Here is a 22,565-nt window from a genome sequence, read left to right as displayed (position 1 = left end):
CTCTCAGTCACAGTCAACAATAATATTGTAATTTTAAGGCACCTTTAAACCCCACCCCCCCTAAATTTAATTTACATTAAAGGTACGCTCTAATATTTGTGACCACTAGTTGTGCTGTGTAGCAGTATTTTGCTTTTAAGGCAACTGTCAAGTGTCTTCACTATTTTTTTGAATGAAATTCAATCTTTGAATTGAATTTTGGGGGTTTCTAAAACTCAAAGATTCAAGTTTATCTCTTAAAAATAGTAAATTATCTCAACAAAAGATTATAAGTTGGCAAAACCTTTTTTAGTTTACTTCAAAACTTGAGCATTTCAGTTGAAAACTCAAATTTAGTGAAGAGCCTTGATATTGAGTTTTCTCAGCTGTTCTTTTTACTGCGCAGACAGACAAATAATGAAATGTGATGGTAAATGAAACCGGCATTCACCTCAAAGATTGGCCATATCTGGGCTGACATTCCCCTTGTGTTTCATGCTATTGTGTGGATCAATACTCTGAGATGAAAAGCATTCCAAGAAACATGGCAGTGCCCCAACAAAAGGCAGGAAAGAAGACTGGCAGCTGATGTAAACATGAATGTAAACAATCAGGAAAACTCTACAGGTCCCTTGACATCTCATATATGAGTAATTAAAAAAAAGACAATCTTTTCTCAGCTTCTCTGTGAAACGCTCAGTCTCTCTGTAGGTGTAATAGTGTTCATTTACATATTTATATTAATTTCAGTGATATTTATGTAATGAAAGCCATTATCAGATGATGATCCCGATCAATCATATACCCCCTACACACAGCAGGAGTAGAAGTCCCTGCTTCTCAAACCTGAACAGAGCTGTTGTGAAACCGCTTATTGAACCAGGCTGCTGATGAATGTACTGTGGTCATTGTACATGTAAGAGTCTCTTGTGTGATTGTGATGAAATATGTCACATCGAGAGGCTTTGGTATCCTAACCTCTCTGTTTTGAGATCAAATATCATAGCTGCCTCTAACCATTTACTCCCATGGCTTCATCACACCTCTCATTGCCTCACTCCAGCTCCGATCAATAGCCCCTTCTAGCATGTAGCCTTAGAAAAGATGTGAGGCAAGCCCTCAGAGACAGAGACAATCCCCCTCTTTTTCACTTGGAGCCCCGCGCCCCTCCCACAGCATCCACAGGACCAAAGAAAGCCAGAGCAAGAGATGGAAGTCTAGGGGGTTGTCAGTCACAGAAATAAAAAGACAGGATGAAGCCATCCCTGTCCCTTGTGTCCCGTTAGACCTCATTACAGGCAGGGGGGATCTTAACTCCCCCTTTCTCTTAAGCACAGTTGGATTGATTCACAGTGGGGTTCACATTCTGCACCAGTGCAGGCTCATCCACATGGATCGTGAAGGAGGATCAGGAACAGAGAGTATTAGCTTACAATATGACGACACCCTCAGTGTCTTTACCTCAGTGGCGAAGAATGGTGAGAAAAAAAAATGGAGCTTCTGAATTTGACAATTTGAAGTTTTCTCTGTCTCTGTGATTCGCATATTTCACAGTAAATGGCTGTACTGATTGGCTCGTCTTATGTTTCATGTCACCAGACATTGCTGCATCAGAGCCCATCGCTGATATGCTGCTGACAGCGGAGGAGAGCTGGCTGCAGAGACTGTCGGACCCCTCTGCTCCTCTACCCTCCACTGACCAACGCTATGATGGTGGTTCACATGATCTCAACACTCCTGTCAAGAACCTGTGGGTTTATAGTTTTATAAGCATGATTGTTGTCTCATGGTTATTCTTTGGTTACTTTTTTTCCTTTCCTCCAAAATCTACTTCCTGTCCCTTCATCTATGGTGTCTGTTCCAACTCCTTGTCTATCCGCCTATCACTCAGGAACCCCCTGGGTCTCCCTATCTCTAAGCGGGACAGTCTCCTGGAGAAGTGTGCCATGTTCAGAGAGGCAGGTGGAGCGTTGAGCCGACAGCCCTCCCAGGACAATGGCCTAGATGGCCCTTTTAGCTCTGGAGCCAGCAAACTGGAGCAGGTAGCTTGTCTTCTTTTATTTTTTGAATGTTACATATATCTGACCCGGTAAATCCCACTGACATCAACAATCTCTTTTTCATGGGTGTCCTAGCCAAGATGACAACATACAAAAGGTTACAGACAACAACAATAACCACAATAAAAACATGCAGTATATATACTATATATGTCAACATAGTTAAAATGTCAGTAGAAACTGACAGGTACCAACCAACATTGATACTTTTCCTTAGTTTGTGCTATACTGACTGAGAAAGCTGACTGACACAGCAATGTGAGCCTCACCCACACCCCCATTGCTTCAATTGACTACATTTACCATCAACACTGATTGGACATCCACATGAAAAGAGCTGAAGTTTCCCTTTAAGAGCTTTAAAATGAGGCAGGGAAACCAGTTCTCTTACTCTCTTACTTTCATATCTTTTTAATGACTATTCCAAGTGAGGGGAACAAAGCACATAAAAGCTTTCTTTCCTATTTCCAGACAATAAGACCACAGTTTCATATATCTCATTTGTTACTTTGCCTTGTTTTTATAAATATAGAAGGGGCTTGCCACACACTAAAAAACATCTCTATACCAACTTAAAATTGGATCAGAGTTTTTGTCTATTTCAAATTAAACATTACTGTGAACTTCAGATAAAATTACTATACTGATTAATCCATTCTGTGTGCCACCAGATATTTATCAAAGTATCTTACGTAAGTGGAAGAGCGGACATTGCATATTACGTCTGCTTCATCATCATCAGGCTCACTTGTGCTCCTTTTTATCTGGTACATCACATGCTGTGTAATTACTTTGGAAAGGGTTTCATTAGCCCAGAGTGTCATTGAGGTGTCATTGAGGTTCCTCAACTGGCAGAGGCAGAGAAATCTGACAAAAGAAATCAAAACTATTAAAACTGTCGAGTCATTTGATTCAGCAGTGATGATTGAAACGTGTGCAATATGTGCGTCTCCAATAATGCGTGTTTGGGACCCAAGAGCAGACAGATCCTCAATCAGTTTGTGATGAGTTTGATTGGAACAAAGACCTGCAATATCCCAGACATTAAATTTATCATGGAAAAGAGATGCAGGCTGCATGTTGATTTTAAAGCTAGAATATAAAGCATTGTTTGTAAACGCACTACAGCCCAAATGATACAGGACTTTTGAGACCAACACAGATTTTAATAGGAACATTTCAGCAATTACCAATATGGTGGCCAATATAGTGATTTCTGAGATGGAATAAAAATAGACCTTTTCTATGCAGATTATGCAGTGATTTTGCAGCTATATGACTATGCAAAGTTGCTTAGGAGGCAGTTTTTTTCCAAAAAAAAAAATTAATTATAGAACATTATATATGTTATTTAACATGTTAAATAATTTAACATATACATATGCCAACCAATTGTAGAAAGGAACACTAAGATGATAAAATCTAAAATAAAATAGCCGAACTAAACATCAGTGCTATTCAGTATCAGTCACTTGCTGAATGGATCATATCATTCCAATAATGGGCTGCTATATTGGCTGACCAATGTATTGGCCGACAGATATTTCGGTTAGGCCCTAAACAGATGAGACAGAGAGAGAAAGACCTAAAGGGTGAATTAGGAGAGCAGCCAGTGTTAGTGAGAATAAAACAGTGAACTGAAAAATATTATTTTCTGATTGTTTCACAGCAGTGATGTTCTAAAGCACAAAAAAACATGCCAACACTGTCACCCAATGCTGGATTTTGTGTGAATACAGCCAAACTGATCCTCAGTCTGCTCTGCCTGTGTGTGCATGTGTGTATATGTCACAGACAGAAAGCAAAGGAAAAGAGACGAAGATTGCAAAGTAACTATTGGTCACTACATTTTAATAGAGTCCCGACCTTGGAACCTGTGCCCTGTATTGGCTGGGGACTACACACCACTGCCAAACAGACTGAAGCCCCGAAACATCCAGAGCACAGCAGAATATGAAAAAATAAGATGATATAAGCAGAGAGCAGGGTCTGTGCAGATATAGCCACCACTACGCACTTCTAGTGGGTGTAAGTGATGATTCACAGGGATTATGTTTTTAAGAGTCCAGACATTGTTTTTAAGGAACATACTGCATAGTATTCCTTTAACTGTCACCTTGCATTTTCTTCAGGTCAAGCTGATGCCTCCAGCCCCCAATGATGACCTGGCGTCCCTCAGCGAGCTGACCGACAGCAGCCTGCTCTATGAGATGCAGAAGCGCTTTGGCAATGACCAAATCTATGTAAGACCATCCTCATGCCCCTAAACAAAGAATCCTGCTCAGCAACACGCATAACACCCCAAAGCACACACATAAAAGAATACAGTGAAATACAAACACACATTCTCTCTCTCGAGCATAACTGGGACATTGCAGTTGTTTATCTGAGGTGGAGTGATGTGTTGTTTACGGTGTGGGAATTTCAGAGTGTGATGTTTGGATCACATCACATGTTCTGTGTTCCCATGAGCACTGCAGCGGGTTTCCCTCCAGCATGTGTTCTCAAGTACAAACATCACATACAGTGCATCATGAATACTGCACCTCCTCTTTTGAAGACTTTTGTGCAGATAATACTTATATATATTTATATTTTTATACTATTACAGCTAATGACTGGTGGTGAATAGTTCTTTTTCTGAATGTAGTTAAAGGGATAGTTCAGATTATTTTATGTGGGGCTGTACAAGGTACTTACTGATAGTCAGCGCATTACATACAGTAGCACTTTCCCAGTTTGGAGAAGCAGACTTAGGAACCAGCACAGAAGCTAAGCAATGTACTTTTGTTAACGGGGTCAACAACAAAAGGTTTTTTATGTAATCTAAAAAATCAACATCAGTTTAAGTGTGAGCTATATTTCAAATATTTTCACCTCTAATTTGCTGTCAGGCAACTTTTATAGACAGGAAACGTCTGTTATAAAAACAAAATATCCCTCTCTCCAAACTGACCAAACTCCATAGACAAAAGCGGTAATTGTACTTTGCAGAACATGTGAGCTGGTCTACCACTGTCCTTATCTGTTAGTTTGCTTGTGTTTTTGCATGACTTTGGTGTTTTTAAAGGATGGTTCGGATTCACCAAAGTCACACAATAACACAAAAACAAAACAAAAAACTATCTAAAAGATAACTGACTCTAAAAATGAATCCTCTGTATCTTTATTAGTCTTGGTAGTAGATATGTAGATATGTTCATGAGCTGAATCCCTCCCTCTCTCTGTTTTGGCCACTTGTGTAAGACTGGAACCTACAGTAATTCTAACACACACACTCTCTCACACACACACACATGCACACACATACTTACACTGATGACAATTGCAAAATCAATACCATTTAGATCGATTGGAAAGATACATCCATAACTATATTCAGGAGTAAAATGCCTTATCTCCAACAATTGGTCCATTGTATATTCCTGTCATTTTCTACTTTCCTTTAAAACCGTAGTCTGGCCCGTACCTCTCCACAGGGACTGAGCTCTATAAAGACTGGAACCAGATCAATGTGGAGCTATCCGGTGCCCCCTCTTCTCTGTGAAGAGGCAGTAATAGTCTGTTATTAACCCAGATGGGCGACAGACAGTAGGGTTAGCCACAGCAGGGGGACACAGATAAGGGGAAGACAATAAAAGGCAGTAGATTGGTGGATGAAGAAGAGAGAAATGATTGCATTTCAGAATAATGAGGGCTGGATTTGAGGTACAATCCATTTGGAAGAAGAAGTGGTGAAAAGAAAGGACAGTTAGTGGACAAAGAGTGTCTATTGTGGGGACATCAGAGCATATTTGATCTGATTGTGTATAACCCCTCTGTCGTGGAGGTGCACATGTTACAGTCACGCATTATGCTCCATTCTGAGAGATATTCCTGAATAATGAGCAAATAATAACTTTTTCATGTAACACTAAAAGTTTTTAACATAGTATCCATCTTTTCTAAAAGACCAAAAACAGCTCACACTTTTCACGTTTAGAAAAAAATAATTTCTTTGAATTTCTCCACTGTCTTGTTTCTATGCTTGGGGTATCTGACCTTGTGGACATAATCGAGGGCATTTAAAGAAAGGGGTGAACAAAGTGTAGATGTGGTGAAAGACAAAACAGTGAGCGGTCCATATGTTCCCAGCAGGGTGTTCAGAGATGGGGCTTTGATGAGTGGTCTGCTGCCTTCTGCCAGGATAGAAGGTCCAGTGCACCGCTAAACCCCCGAGGACAGCAGCAAGGAACTGGGGAAGGACATAAGACACTGATGAAGGCTGAATTATTGACAAGCATGTCGCCAGATTAAACAACAGTTCTCAGATGGGTTTTACTTAAAAACATAAAACTTGTAGTGTGAATGTTACTCCATGTTTGCAAGCAGTGGGGATTTGTTGAAGCCATTAACCTTGAGCCGGGGCCTGAGGACAGAGCAGCATGTTACAGAATGTTAGCAATGTCTGCGCTCTCCCAGGGGACAGAGCGTTGGCTTTTAAACAGCCTCCGGGCTCTTTGTGAGACACAGAGGCAGTTTAGTGGAAAAGGGTCAGAAATTGGAAGTTGGTTATTTTTATCTAAATGGCCTCAGGGGTTTGTGTGGACCGGACTCTGTGTGGGAGGGCAGATTTGCTGTTTTTATTGGAGAAAGGTCATTACTAAGGTTATCATTGGAGATCCCTCTCTGACCTCTCTCTGCCATGTGATTACCATAAACTTATGATGTTAAGGAAAGAGTGGGATGGCACCTCTATTTTCAGGTCAGCATTAGCTTGAAAGTGTAGTCTGTAAGTAATTATAACCCAGCTTCAGCCTGTTTTATGTGACACTTGAAGCAGAGCTGTGCAACTTCGCATCCAAAAGATAAATGATTTTACATTATTGGTTTCACTTCTGGTAAACATCATTCAGGTTTTGTTTTTTCTTTCTTCTCTTTTGTAGACTTACATTGGACACATCCTTCTGCTGGTCAATCCAAACAAAGAGCTGCCCATCTACTCCACCTTGGTAAGCACACATTTTAATTGCATCTATTTCACAAAGACTTGCATTATATGCTGTTCTTAGCTCTCTTAGGCTGGGTTAAAAAGGAATCATTTTTAAAGTCAATTAAATCATGGGTTAACTTTAAATTATGTTGCACCAAACTCTTAAACTAGCTTAAAATTAAATTCTTGAAGGAGGAGAAATTAGAACTTCTCTGACAACTTCTCTGTTAGATGAAAAACATGGAACGTTCCTTCAACATGATGAGACAGAAAAAAAGAGGAAAAACTCGCCAGCCAACAATGTAATGTTTTTGTTAATTTTTTGTCTAGAATGCAAACCGTATAACTGATTTTGGTCTTTTTTTTTTTTTTGCAGCGTTTTGTTTTTTGTCTGACTTTTTAGCTAAGCATCAGTGTAATACTTTTCATTTCTCTTTAGCTAGCTAAGCAAACAATGTAACTTTTTAAGTACTTTTAAGCTAGTTAGCAAACACTACAATGTTTTGTTAAGGAATACAGAGCAGCCTAAAGTCACTGCCTACTTTCGTCTTTTACTTAGTAGGTCCAGACAGCAGTCGCACTTTGTGTGTTATTGTTTTATTTTAATTCAAGTAATCAATTCTCCATATTGATTAGACTCAGTTTATTTTGGGATGCATTACTAAACTTGGATTTACTGAACTGAGCTAAGTGGCTTTAATTGTGCCACAGAGCTGTGCTTAATTTAAAATCTGGATTTCATCTTTACTGGTGCAGCCCTGTCTTAAAGGGCATCCACACCAAGAACTATAACTATAAAAATATTGTTTTAATAATAGTTCTGCAATCAGGCTCTAACTTTATAGCTGTGGTATGGACTTCACCATCCACTTGAGTTATAACTATTTTAAAAACAATATTTTCATAGTAATGGTTTTCTGTGTGGATGGCCCTTAATGTTGAATTTGCAGTATATGTACTATGATCCATGCTTAAAACACATGGCATTTCATTTTATAGGCTTTCATACTGTAAAGGTGTCATGTTTGCAGCATAATAAGCAAGACATGAACAGATGAAATGGACCTTGTGGTTGATAAATAATGCAGTCTTCCTGTCAGTGATATACAGCGCAGGGCTGACTCTGCATCGACCAGACAAGAGAGGGATCCTGTTAAGCCAGAACACGCACACCCACACTCCACTACCTCTCAACTAAGAGTTAATTTTAAAAACACCATGTGTGTTGGTGAAAAGCAGCATATTTAACATATGCGACAGCAAGAGGAGAATGGCTCAGTGGGGAATGACTAACAGGCATGTGTGTGTCACTTTATTTTAAATAGTGGATAATTCATTTTGAAATAGCTGAATTGATGCCAGCTTAGTGCTCGCCTATTTGGACCCACAAGGGGTTGGATGGAGGAGGAGACATCTTCTCCTGCCATGACAGAATGAAGCCAAGCCCCCTCTGGCTGTCCCATCCCTGCCCCTGTCTGGATTCACTCCAGGCATCCGTACCCAACTGAGAGAGTGTGTGGAGGAGCAGGGAGGAGCTGGTGTGTGAAGGACATATGTCACAACATGTGTGATCTGCTGGCCGTCTGTCACCCCCTCTGGTCCGATGGGCCACAGCCCATCCACCTTCCCCTTTCCAAAGCCACAGATACAGTGCCGGCACACATCTGCTGGTCTGGTTACAGATAGGCGTGTTACAGTTCAGCCATCTGACAGTTCAGTATTATAGACAGTTCAGGGTTCCCTATCTCATACACTAAGTACACTAAGTATGTTTTTACAGTAAGAAAGTTTGAACTGTAACTGTTCAGTATTCGTTTTTATTGCTCCTAAGGCATTAATTATTTTGATTTTTACAAGAATATTGTTATCTATGTAAAATTAAACTAAGAAATAAAAATGTCCATGTGAGAATCACCTTTTAAAGAACATTTGATGTCAGAGTAATATTCTCCTGAGTGACAAAGAAAACATTTCCACACAAACTGAGGTCCAGACTAAAAGCTTGTCAACATTTTGTGGCCATAGTTGAGATCTGTCTCTTAATGAATATTTTTAGGGCTTTTTAGGGCTAAAAGTGTTAGTGTTTCACTGCCATAACCACAAAATGGAACATCAAAAAAATCAAATTATCTAAATAAAAATCTCCTTCTGCTTCTTTCTAACTGGCTGATGCACGACTCACTTTGGCTCAGGAAATGGAAACACAGGCTCATTTCATCTGAGAATCCGACCTGGTGGCCGGCATTAAGAATAACTACTCTAGTCTTCTCACCGATGGTCTTGTTTACTTTTATAGGTCATATAGAATCACTATTAAACTGAGACTGTTTCATAAGCAGTTAAAACTTCTTGTAGTACATTAAACAAAGAATTTCAACACAAAATTAATGCTTTGGTCCGTTTTTAGCTATATAAATTATATATTATGCACACTATATTGTTACTGAATTAAAAGGATGGAGGCACAGGGGTTCTTTATTTTGACTTTTTTCTATTACAGTAACATGACCTGGAGTTAATCTATTGTGCATTTACTGGCTAATGGATTGTTTTGACAGTTTTCAGTTCACCCCTACTTGATATCTCAGTCACCCTGGGTTAAATTACATGCTTAGACAAGGTGCTAAACCACACATTCTTAGTATGCTGAACACATATAAACTGACACAGGTAATACCCAGCAGGGTTTCACTGCTTTGCTGAAACTTTATCATCTGCGTTGCTCAGCCCGTGTGTGTATCCATGTTACATAAGGTTGTGATCCAGTTTCTTCTTGACCCACTTCATCTATCTTTGTCTCTCAGGTGAGTCAGCTGTACCTGAGCTCCACAGGCCGTCTGTGCTCCTCTCTGCCACCTCACATCTTCTCCTCGGCAGAGAGAGCTTACCACATGATGCTGCAGGAGAGACGACCGCAGTGTTTCATCTTGAGGTACAACCCAGTCCTTCACACAAACACACAAATACGGATGGGGGTGAAAAATCGTCCGGATATGATACAAGTGATGTTGCAAGAGTACTGTTTGTGATTTCTCCCTCTGCAAATTAGTAAGTTAACTTTTCTTACTGTAAGTCAGACTTGCTTTTATATAATTGGGGGACATTTTACTTACTTACATCTGCCAACAGCTCCTTGTTTTTCTTCTAAACCTGGTCATTTTTGAAGATATTCCCAATAAAAGGTTGCTGAGGATCATATAAAAGGTGCTGCTTCTCAACCTTGTTAATTGGTCTCTCCTTCCTGTTAAGGTGTCGAAAATATTTATGCTTAAGTGCTTTTTCAATACCACATTGTTCAAACAATGCTACACAGTATTGAGGGGACCAAAGCTGCAAAACACAAATGATCTAAGTGCTTTTCCAAGGCCTCAGTTCAGTTCAACCTTTACTGGCCTGCCTGAAATGTGGCTTGTAGCAGCAAAACCAGACAGCGTACAGTAACTTTTTCTGTACCAGCACTGTATTCAGATTGTTAGTTTTCTTTTTCAAAGAAACAAATGGTCTAGTATTTTGTGTGCCTTGCTACTTTGATGTGGGGAAACAGAAACATCATGGAATTTGGCCTTGATTTTGAACAAATTAAGTAAATTCGAGGTGAAGTAAGCATGCAAAACTTCAAATAGAACCAGGGCGAACATTTTTTTTCAAACAAGCGATGCACAGAGCAAGTTAGGGCATCTTCATTAGGAAAAACTGACACAATCAGCTGTTTGCTCACAGGGATAACAATAGGATAACACATATTAGGTTAAATATAAAATATTTAATATTAGTGTATAAGTAGTAAATGCAAAACACAGTGCCTAATATAATAACTAAAATAAACTAAAATAGAACAGTAGCATTGGCAGTGATATTGAAATGTTATGAAAAAGCAAGATTGCACCTGAACTCTGTGCCTCAAAAATGTCAACGAAATAATGGTGTGAATAATGGTAAAGTACAGCTGACCAACTGGTTTGTCCAAACCCTTCTACCTGCCACACACTTGTTAAACACCCCCTAAGAGATCAACAGTTCTCAGCCCGAGCTGAGTTGTGGACCTGTTCAGTGTTCACACAGAGATGGAAATTTGCAGCTCTTTGTCCTCGGCTGGACGGAGGCAGCTCCCTGATTGCAATTAAATCCCGTTCCAGCTCTCCAGTGACATTCCCGCTGACTTGTAACCAGAGAGTTAATGCGCCCTGGCCATAGGCTATCCATCTCACTCACACAAACACATACGCATGCAAGGACCGTGTACTGTGCACATTCACATACACACACACTCTTTCTTGTTTCCTTCATTTTTCTTGTTTCTCTCTCATTCAAGCTTCCTGTTTCACTCCATCTTTCCTCACACACACACACACACACTCCTACACGTTTACAGGCGATCAGCAGCCATGATCCCCTGAGGCCAGTGCTCTAACAAAATGCCCTTGAAATCTAATAAAAACTGGTAAATGAAAAGACAGTGGAGAGGCCTTTGGACTTCACACTCAGCAGGGCCATTAGTAGGAAATATAGCAACACACATACACACAGACAAACAGCGCACCACAGCACACTGCGGTCATTAGTAAGTGCTTCTGACCTTCTGAAGCCATCTGCTTGGTGTTACTATGCCGGTCTCAACTCTCGGCATGTCGGTGAGTGTCAGAGCATGTACTGTAGAGGTACCTTATGTCCCATTTAATATCCTCTCAACAGCAAATTAAAAACAGGCCTCCAGTGCCAGATAAGTTGTGACAGTAACAGCGTGCGGAAAGTGCTGGTCAATGCAGCAACGCTAGTCGTGTTAGAAAGAAGGAGTAGAGTGTTAATTTAATGGGAGGGATTCCCTGAAGGGGTGATGTCAGGTGGGTGGAGGCATGTAACCGAGGTGACAGATGTTGGAAACACCCTGATGACAAATGCATAACACACATTCTTCTGATACACATCCAGAGAAGATGCCTGATTTTTGTCCTGTTGGGTTTGCCTTTTACTGTTGATGCCTAGCTTCTCGTGATAGCATTTTAATTTTTATTATTGTCGCATAAATATATTCATTTGTTACATATTTTTAAAATCAAGTTAAAAAGAAAAACCTACAGTGGGGCAATGTGCCAAAATGCTAAAGCAATCACCTCAACAGAAATGTATAAGTATGTTTTGCTATGTTTTTATTACCTTAGAATGAGCTGTTGATATATCTACAGAATGGTAGAAGTAATTGTATCTATAATTATATCTTACAATATATAATAACGCAATAACTCCCCTTACAGAACTGTGCACCACATCCGCATCTTCATCATAGTGGAAAATGTGTGACTGCAACTCTGAAATATAAAACACTGCAAGATAAGGCCTAAAGGATGGTTCAAAATCCATCTAGTTAACCTCAGGCAGCGGATCTCAACCTTTTAAGGCTGTGCAGCTCCTTACATCCCATCAGGCTGACACACCCCCAGTCCCATTCCAAAAAAAGGAAGATACATTCACAACATCTAAACATACTTGACTATCTATAGCTCTTGCCATGGTGGAAGCAGCATATTTATAGGCAATTAAAGATAACGCAACCATTTGAATTAAATTGCATCTTCAAAATGTTTGAATTTAACTTTTTAAAAGCCTACAGTTTGCACAACCCACTTTGGAAGACCCTGACTTAAGGCATGAATGACATTAAATGTGCATTTTTCTGTCTTTCTAGTGGTGAAAGTGGTTCTGGGAAGACGGAGGCCTGTAAGCACATAGTGAGACACCTGACAGCTCGTTCCAGCCCCAAAGGCTTTGCTCTGGAGCCCAGAATGAAACATGTAAGTTTGGGCAGTCACTGGATGGAGGTGTCCTGGAGGCTTATATTACTAAGAAACGTGATGATCTCGGCATGCGTCTTGAATCCTTTGTGGCTCTCTTGCCCTTGTATCTTTACTTTAAAAAGGCGAGAAAAATAATCTTATAGTAGACATCTGTGCTGTTTTTCATGCTCAACACAACCAGTCCTCATTGAGAAACTCATGAATATTTGTGTGTTCATCAGAGCGAGGCGCTGACTGAATCTTAAATCTTTTCTCCCTGTGCTTATGTCTTACTGTGCTTATTGTTCCTTCACCCGTTTCATCTTTGCTCTGATAAAAAAAATCAGGTAGCACACAGTATGATGACGCAGTGTTCACAGCTGTGTAAATGTTTCCTTACTGCTCTCATGTTGCTGTAATATGGGAGAGACTACGTGTATGGATTTGTGCACCAGAGTAAGGGGCTTTACTGGTATTTTTTTCCATCTGCTTGGTAGCTGTTTATTTGTCAAAGATACTATGTAAGTTCTCAGACCCTTTATTTGATTGTTTTGATTGATTCATCAAAATTTCTATGTCTTTCTATAGGACAGAGCTATTTACAGCACAGACAATTATTTGGGCCTTCTTAAAACTACAACAGGGTAGGGATAGCAAGCCAGCAATTTGGGTTCTGGACAGTGAAATAAGGAGAGATCATGATGAACAGAAAAAAGATGTGTTTTCAGACTGGATTTGCAGTGACATTTTATTCCAGAGGAGTGGAGCTTGATTTTCAAGCCTTCTTATGAAATCAAGGAATAGCTAATTAAATGGCATCAAGGGAACGCAAAGGAACATGTTGGAGTATATGAAGAGATAATGTTGGGGATGTATGAGGGAACCACTACATTTAAAGCCTTATAGGTAAGAAGCAAGATTTTTAAATCAGCAGCAACCTGTGCAGAGACATCAGTATAGTAGTAGTCAAACTTTTTGAATCTTGTGAGGACTCTTGTGGCTGCATTCTGGACTATTTGGAGGCCGTTTGTTGCTGTTTTATGGAGGTCAGAGAAAAGTGCATTACAGTGCTGCAGTCTAGATGTTGTGAAGGCATGTGCAAGAACTTCTGCATCTGATTTTGATATTGCTGGGTGTATTTGGGCTATTTAACACAGGTGTAAGAAGGCAGTTTGTGTTATACTTAGTGATACATCCTGCAATGTTCATACGGGCAGTAGAGGATAATAAATCGACAAATACGCATATTCCCTCCTTGGCACAAAGGATGTAAATCAGGAGAGGCTTGAATCACAGAATAGATAATAATTAGAAATTTTGTACAGAAATATTCATTGACAAATGTTTATTTAAAGGGACAGTTCACCCCAAAATCACCCCAAATACTTACCTGTAGTTCTATTGATCCATCGGGCCTTTTTGGTGTGACTTGCAGAGTTTTGGAGATACTGGACAAAGAGATGTCTGCCTTCTTTCGAATATAATGGGACTAAATGTCACTCAGGTTGTGGTGCTCAAAGCACCAAAACATACATTTGAAAAGCTTAATAGCAGTGTCTCTTTCCAGAAGTCATGATCCAGTTACTCAAGATAATCCACAGATCTTGTTTTGAGCAGTTTTATGAAAGAACTACTTTCTTTCTGCAGTAGAATCTCCTGAAACTACTACTGGAGACTGGTGTTGTTTATTTGAATTTTCTTGTTTTCTTTTCTTTTCTTTTCTTTATTTATTTTCACATTTTGCACCAGCACCAGAAGTTGTGTTCCATTTAGACCCCTTATATTTAGAAAAGTAAGAAAAGTGTATTTTCTATTTTGAGGTGAACTGTCCCTTTAAACTACAGCAGTTGGTATCGTCCCTCATACTATATATGAAGAGAAAGGGGATAAAAATGTGTCATTTAGGTCAGCAGTTCCATGACTGCTTCCTCTTGTATTCCCAGTTGTGTAGTTGTGGGCCACACTGTGACATGTTCATGGGGCTTCATACATGATTCCCTTTCTCTGTACTCAGTCTATCAGTTGGGTAACAGCATGTAGCCAGGGAGTGTGTGCTGATGAAGTCATCGTTATGTAGTTGATAACTGGGTCAGCTCGCTCTCTGATCATCCTGGGACACGAAAAATATGGAGTACACACATAATGGATGCATACTGACATCTAGTGATCGAAAGTAGAACAGGAGCAGAATTCCTTTTTTCTCTCTGGTCCAGAAATCTTTGTAAGAGAGATACTATGTGTTAGTTGATTTCATTATCTTGGAAAAGAAAGGTGTGTATACTCAGTACTGCAAGTCATTCTAAAAGATATTCTAAGTCACCGCTGACAAACACTTCCTTTGGTTTGATCAAATATGCAGGTTAATTGTATTCTGGAGGCCTTCGGTCACGCAAAGACTGCGAGGAACAACAACTCAAGCCGCTTTATCAAGCTGTTGACCATCCAGTACTGTGACAAGAGGAGGACACTGCTCAGAGGTAAATTACAGTTCTGCCAGTGCAGTACTTGATGTGAACTGATTGTGTGTTCGTAAGATTTGCTTTTACTTTCTTTATTTGTTTGTCTTTACTCCGCATTAGTCTATATAATATGTCTATATTTCTGCATAGTTTAGCTTTACATAAAAAAATATTTCCTAATTTTTTTACTCTGCATATGTTTATTCTTGATTATTTAAATAAATAGAATATTTATTGTCAAAATAGCTGTGCATAGCTGTGTATTCTTTATTTGCACATTCTGGATCGATGAGTTTATTAATTCAGAAAGCATATAAACCATACAGGATTCACATATGAGATTTTTCTATGAGATAAGGTGCACAGCTATGAACCATCAGCAGGGGGCAGTACAAGTCCATGAGTCTAATTGTGCTCCATTTTTACAACCATGTTCACCTTATTTTACCCCAGTTAATTTGATCAATGATTGAGGACTGGCCATTGAACAGTGGCCTCAGATTGAATATTCACTTTTTTACTGTCATCAGCAGCTGTTGAAATGTAATTTACACATCTGTTATTGAAGTACAAAACACGATATCTTGTTTTTTTATTGATGCTTCCATTTTATGCCTGTAGTTATCCCCTTTTGCTGTTGTAACAATGCAAATTCCCCCATTGTGGAAAAGATTATCTTATCTTACACCTGATGTTTAAGCCCGTGTGTACGCCTACATGCTGGAGAAGTCCCGTCTGGTCCACCTGCATCCTCATCAACACAGCTTCAACATCTTCTATCTGATGGCTGAAGGCCTGTCAGCTGAGGACAACAGTGCACTTTACCTCAACAATGTCCTGGCTCATAGGTATGTGGCTGTTGGCTGTCATATGCATAATGTTGGTTCATAAAATCACTGGTGAAAGTACACAACAGGTGCTGATTGGTAATCTTACCCACAAGAGCTGTCTAGTTGAATGATTCTTCAAGCGGTTGGACACTTTTTGAAGATATTTTAGAGACCTTAATTCACAATAATAATATATCAAAACATACACAAGTATTGACTTTAATCATCTATGTGTCTGTATATGTACACCCTAGTGTGTGTGTCTGTCAGTCCACATTTATATGAACATGAACACTTTTGTACACGTTTTTACTTGTAAGTGGCAGTGTGATTGTGAGTTACTCTTACTCCACTGTGATAACCACTAACCTGTCTCGGTCTTTTCTGGATCTTGAGAAGCACAATAGCCCTTCTGGCATCCCACCAACCTAGTGTGTCTCTGTGTGTCTCTGCTGGGTGAATGTGATCCAGTTCTGGACATTTAAAGCCAAACACAGCTCTCTCCATAGTGTGACTATGCGGAATATATGTATATCAGCACTAAACAAGCTCATAAATCTTTTGAATCCACCTCTGTCTTGTCCAAAGATATGCACATAAATTCCTGCTGAGCACATGGGTTTGGTACCAGTGCACCTGTCGTTGTACTCTGATGCCCTCTGTGGTTATTTTGTAAAATGCTGGTCCACATTGTGCCATCTTTTTGTCCTTACTCCAGGTATCTTAGTGGAGGCCTTCAAGGGGAGACCCCACCAGTAGCTACAGCCTCTACCCAGAGCAGGGAACGTCTCGCAGCAGTCAAACAGGCACTGCGAGCCCTCGGCTTCAACAAGCAGGTATTTATTGGAACTGCATACAGATTCCTTTAGCAGCAAAGTGTTGATGTCACAGACCCTCAAATAGCCACGTATTAAGTCACTGATGGGTTTTGATTTTGTTAGCTCGAGTCTTTGACTGCTCCTGAAAGTCTGGTTCTTAGATCAAACAAATATGAGGATGATATGTGGCTTGAATTTTTCAACCAGTTTGTCTTCATAAAGGCAAAACTCAAAAAGTCTTGAAATTGTTAATAAACTGTCTGATTTCTACCTGGATATTGGTTCATGACAATCTGGAGTGCATAGCACTTTTAAGGAGTCTGTCTCGTAAAACAGCGGGGTATTAAATAAATACGTATGATTCCATATTATTAGGTATTAAATAATTAAATAATGCAGGTAACGCTCATTTTATCCTCAGTCCAGGTTTGCCCCCTACCAGTCCACATTTGGTAGTATACGTTCTTCTAGTTCACCACTCACCAAACCAGACAGAGAAAATGTTTTTTAACCAATGAAATGTCTCATGCAATGATACACCTCTGTGATAGTGTTGAATGGTGTTTACCCCAGAAATGAACCCCTCCAGAGTTCAACTGACAGCTGTCCAAGACCACACCTTCGACTTGGACCAAACAGCGGTTGTTTGGTCTACTCCAGAGTTTGAATCTGGTGTTCACACCAACACAAATAAGGGGGGTAAACTCTCCAGGCTTTGGTTCAGCTGGGCTAAACAAGGTTGGTGTGAACCCACACTGAGTCCAGGGGCTTGATCCTCCAAAGGCTGTGGTTGGGCAGTCCACAAAAATGGATCCTTCAAAGGGCCCTCAAGGCTACAGGCTGAACCTTCACCTTGTCCACACCCTAACCCTAACTCCAACCCAAATTACAGAGAGCAAAACTAATGGTTCATTTAATGGGCATTTGGTGAATTTTCAATGTCAAATGTTGTACCAGTAATACCTGGTAAATAATGACACGGTCACAAGTAGTTTTCTGACTTCACAAGTTGCCGAGGAATGCTCATGCTCCATTAAACAACTGGCCATTGCATAATGGATTGGGGAATACTGGGGACAGCAAAGGACACAACAGTTCGTCCTCCCAATTCAGGTACAAGAAACATCTGAAATGACTCGTCTTTCAATTATCTATCTAAAGACCATGAAATGTTTGACCAAACACAGATGACAGGACTTTGATTGAGGCATACTGCGTTCATGTAGTGTGCTACAGTGAGTGGTACAGTCTGTCCTGTGCACCACCCGCTGTGTTCCCAGCCCATTATCAGGTTCTATTCTTAGATTCCCAGTCAGCATCTGTCAGCAGCGAGTGACCACCATCTCACCTTTTAATCCAGCCTGAAGTCTGTACACGCAGGCAAGGACTGAGTGACAGAGGAACAGAGTAATAGATAGTGGTATTATCAGAGTGGCCTAGTGTCCACAACAGAAGAGAGAGAGTCCAAGGGACAGAGGAAGGAGTGTGGGAGAGGGAGTGGGAGTGGAAGTGATAGACCACCCATTGGTCTCTGTCTAAGTCTAATCAGGGGATGACTCCAAGTCCAGACCCAAAGGTCAATCGTCATTAACACTCCCTTTCTCTCCCTCGCTGCCTTTCTTCTCCCTCCTCGGCAGGGGGGAGTCTGACTGTGTATAGAGTGTCAGACAGAGACTAATGTGTGTGTTTATCTCCAAGATATCAGCTCCAATATCCTACCTTGAGAGAATGCACACACAGACATATTCACACACACAAGCACACACCCTCCATCTGAAACATCCCCCTCTTTGAGAATTAGAGCAGTGGGTAAAGGGGTATTCCATTAGGTGTCCTCTACTCAAGGGCAGAGAGGAAGGGAGAGTAGAATGGAGGAGGACAAGTGTGTGAATGAAGGGAGGAGGGTTGATGCATCACAGAAAGCATTAGATTATAAACATGTTTTTATGCTGTGATTTTTTGTTTTGTTTTGCATATATTTAAGGATAAGAATGGTCATTCTCTATTTATTTCATAGTTAGGAAAGAAGACATAAGTCTTTTCCAGAAACAGCTGGACACTAGTTTTTAGCAAATGTTATTAAAGGAGGAGTAGATAGTGTATTTTTTGGTGACTCTCTGAAGCTAGGGATTAATTCACATTTGGCGTGGACTATAACTAAATAAAAAATAATTTATGGTGAAAAAAAATCTGTATCTCTGCTTTTCGCCAATGAATAAAAACAAGGCAAAATTGTTAGGGAGGGGGACATCAAGATGTGACTCGGGGTATTTATTTATTTTTTCTGCAAGTGTGCGTAGGTGAGCGGCGGCTCTGTCTCTCTGTTCCACCTGGACCTCATGCGATTTTTTTGCTGAACGTTTTCAACTTGTGCTTTCAGATTGTGCTTAATACAGTGTTATGAGCAACACTTCATTAAGCTACAGTTATTTCAGGCTCTCGTTTTCATGCTTTTTAAAACTACATGTCACTTCTGAAATGTGGTAGGTCTTCAATGTCATACAGAACAGCCAGTGAAAAAGTCACACTGACTCCCACTAAATTTAGGGAACATAACAGTGCCCATAATGAACATAATGCTCCTGGTAAAAAAAAGCAACAGAGTTGCTGGAGTCGTGTTTCAGTGGAAGCAGTTTGTTAGTAAAATCATGGTTTGCAGTTTTGGAACTATTTATAGAATAATACATCTCCATAAGACTACAATGTTATGATATTTAGTTGACTGAAACTAAAACGGTTCAGATAAATTTTGCTGTCAGTGCAACACTGTGAGATTGTTTTTTTTTAAGTTAAATATACAATATCACCATCCTTGTCTTAAAAAATCGTGGATGTGGGATTTTGAAAAATTTGTTGTGCATTTCGTGTAGTGTAGTTTTGAAATGACAAAAATGGAAATCTATGTTTTTGATTGCACTGAGATTTTAACATTTTTGTCTCTCTCACCTCCTCTGTCTCTTGTCCTCTGTCTCCGTCTCTCTGCTAGGAGGTTGACTCAGTGTTTACGCTGCTGGCCGCTGTGCTCCATATTGGGGACCTACGTTTTACAGCATTAACAGATGCCGATACAGCCTTCCCTTCTGACCTGCAGCTGCTGGAGAGAGGTCAGTGCCCCTGTCACATGACCTCAGTCACATGTGTGGATGTGGGGTGAGATGGCGAGGAGTGGTGTATCACAGCCACTCTTCTTGTTTACCTCGCCGTCATCGCTCCTCCCTCTCTGTCTCCCTTGGAGTTCTGCTTGGCAGCTTGCCAGCATTAGCTAAAGGCCAGACAGTCACCTGTTTGGTGAGTCGCATTTTCTGCCAAAATGTAACCATGGTGAGGAGAAATCGCTCTCAGACACACATTGCCACTATTAGGTTTGGTGTTTTCTCTCTTGTCTTTCTCTCTCTCTCTCTCTCATTATGCAACCACCCCATGTGCTCCTGTGACCCCTGACCTTAGCAAGATGGTAAACAAATGACATCAGTGCCTGAATGGGAAAGAGCCAGTCGTTGTCAGGGAGATGTGATGTCATGGCTAGTGATGTCAGCAAACCAATTCTGGGTCGCTGTCACCTGTTTCTGCTGTTTGTTTATGGGTTCTGCTCAGAAGTCCACTGATGACTAATTGCTTCCTGCTCTACCGATCGATTAAGCGTGAATGAGCTGGCAGCATGATGCCTTCGTCAGAGCAGGGAAGAGCAGGTTCTGGGATGTCTTCAGCGCCCACATCCTCACAGCTGATGTTTAATGCTGTTATGTTTTTCATCCTGTCATCATGTCACTTGTCATTTATCCTGCCTGTTTCTTCCTCCACACAGTTTCTGGACTGTTACAGGTGTGCCCCAGTGACTTAAGCACTGCCCTCACCTCTGACGTTCAGTACTTTAAAGGTATCTACTCACCAGTCAAAACTGTTCTATGCACATAAGCTGAATTACTCTTCCACAAAGCTGTCAGCTGATTTAAAATTACTGAAAAGGCAAGTTATCAGTACAGCTTTTTAATAGTATTAGTAAATATAAAATATATAAAACATACTATTAGTAAATAGTAATAGTGAAGTATTTTACAAGATCAGTTCAGTGTGTCTGTTTTAGGACAATAGTGGGATAACTGGGCCAGTTAAAGGGATAGTTCAGATTATTTGATGTGGGGTTGTGTGAGTTAGTGTATTAGATGGTGGCTGGCATGCCAACAGTTTCAAGATGCAGAAAGGACCTCCAGCACGGGAGCTAAGCAATGAACGTGTCTGGACAGAGTCTATAGCAAAATGTGTTTTAGCCACTTAAAAAAGGTCCACCTATAAATAATTTATGTCAGTTTAAGTGTACACTGTATTTTCACAAACTCCAATTAGTAATTCTACCTCTCAGAGCGTGGAAGTTAATGGTTCCCCACTGACTTGATCTATTAATTTGTTAATGTTACTTTGTGATTTTGATGTTTTAAAAGGACAGTTCTGATTCCCACACACAATAACACACACAAACTAACAAATCAAGGCAGTGGTTGCCCACCAACCCTTGTTCTGTGAGGTAAAATGACTGATTTTGCCCATGGAGGTTCGCAGGGAGCAATATTGGCTGTATATAACATTTCCAATCGCAAGAGCTTGTCTGGCAGTCAGATAAAGCATTCAAAATTTTCTAAATATAGTGTACACTTAAATTATTATTGTTTTTTTAGGTGGATCTTTTTAAGTGGCTAAAATATATTTCGCTGTTGAACTTGTCCACAGCAGTACATAGCCCTTTTTCCGTGCTGGTACTCCTCTCTGCTTCCCCAAACTTGTGGCGTGCTGACTACCATCTAGTGTAGGTAATACATTAACAATTTGATAAGGACCTCATACAACCCCTCTTCAAATAATCTGAGCTATCCCTTTAGCAATGCTGTATATTGTATTATATTTGTGTTTTAACAGAAACACATAACATGAAAATGTGTTTAAAGGGATAGTTCACCCAAAAATGAGAGTTCAGTAGACTGTCAGCCAACATACGTGTATGCAGGTACCGAAATATCTGTGGTAAGCTAACATTAGCCAATAACACTGGACATGCGCATGTATCAACCTTGCTTTAAGTTCTGGCTGTTCAGTGTAAACTAAAGTGATCAGTGTCTTTTGCTTCTTACAGTATAAACCAACTTTAGTAGGCACTGGGACATATAATTCCAGGGAAATCAGTTCATTTTAAAAGAAATGTTTTGTGGTGAAAGTCAATAAAAACCTAAAAAAAAATGAACATTACAAATACTGAACTATCACAGTGCCAGAAATTGTGTTGTGTCATGTCTTTTTTGTGTCAGGTGACGTGATCACACGGCGCCACACAGTGGAGATGTCAGAGCAGTACAGAGACCAGCTCGCGAAGGCCATCTATGGGCGCCTCTTCAGCTATCTGGTCAACAGTAGCAACGACTACCTACAGGGACAGGACGACAGCATTGGGTATAGCTGTGTGTGTGCGTGTTTAAGTGTGCAATGGGGTTTTTTTTATGTTATCCAGCAGAAACATTTCTCTGGAAGCCTGAGCCGTTGATTACTGTTATCACAAGCGCTGCCAGTGTAGTGTATCTGTCATTGCACATGGGCACTCACTCATTCAGAGCCTCTGGAGCGAAAACTCTGATATTGTCACATGATGCGTTGTTTAGAGTGGAGGTTTGTAATAGTTTACAGTTGCAC

General features: G+C 40.3%; 1 protein-coding gene across 3 annotated transcripts in view; it reads left to right on the top strand.

Annotated features, from left to right (window-relative positions):
• The window catches only part of myo16 (myosin XVI), a 138,271-nt gene that overhangs the window by 68,668 nt on the left and 47,038 nt on the right, over nucleotides 1-22,565 (top strand). For all 3 annotated transcript variants that reach the window (XM_084724638.1, XM_084724637.1, XM_084724640.1), the window contains exons 9-20: nucleotides 1,579-1,729; nucleotides 1,871-2,021; nucleotides 4,172-4,282; nucleotides 6,965-7,030; nucleotides 9,816-9,943; nucleotides 12,695-12,800; nucleotides 15,142-15,259; nucleotides 15,942-16,089; nucleotides 16,790-16,907; nucleotides 19,876-19,993; nucleotides 20,695-20,766; nucleotides 22,187-22,328. In XM_084724638.1, coding sequence (XP_084580764.1) covers nucleotides 1,579-1,729; nucleotides 1,871-2,021; nucleotides 4,172-4,282; nucleotides 6,965-7,030; nucleotides 9,816-9,943; nucleotides 12,695-12,800; nucleotides 15,142-15,259; nucleotides 15,942-16,089; nucleotides 16,790-16,907; nucleotides 19,876-19,993; nucleotides 20,695-20,766; nucleotides 22,187-22,328 — 1,429 coding nt within the window. The remainder of the gene's footprint in view (nucleotides 1-1,578; nucleotides 1,730-1,870; nucleotides 2,022-4,171; nucleotides 4,283-6,964; nucleotides 7,031-9,815; nucleotides 9,944-12,694; nucleotides 12,801-15,141; nucleotides 15,260-15,941; nucleotides 16,090-16,789; nucleotides 16,908-19,875; nucleotides 19,994-20,694; nucleotides 20,767-22,186; nucleotides 22,329-22,565) is intronic.

Source organism: Lutjanus erythropterus, chromosome 8, assembly GCF_056507025.1.
Source record: "Lutjanus erythropterus isolate fLutEry1 chromosome 8, fLutEry1.hap2, whole genome shotgun sequence".
Classification (NCBI taxonomy): Eukaryota; Metazoa; Chordata; class Actinopteri; order Lutjaniformes; family Lutjanidae; genus Lutjanus; species Lutjanus erythropterus.
The sequence above is the reverse complement of the archived record's forward strand: the minus strand, read 5'-3'. Positions and strand labels throughout refer to the sequence as shown.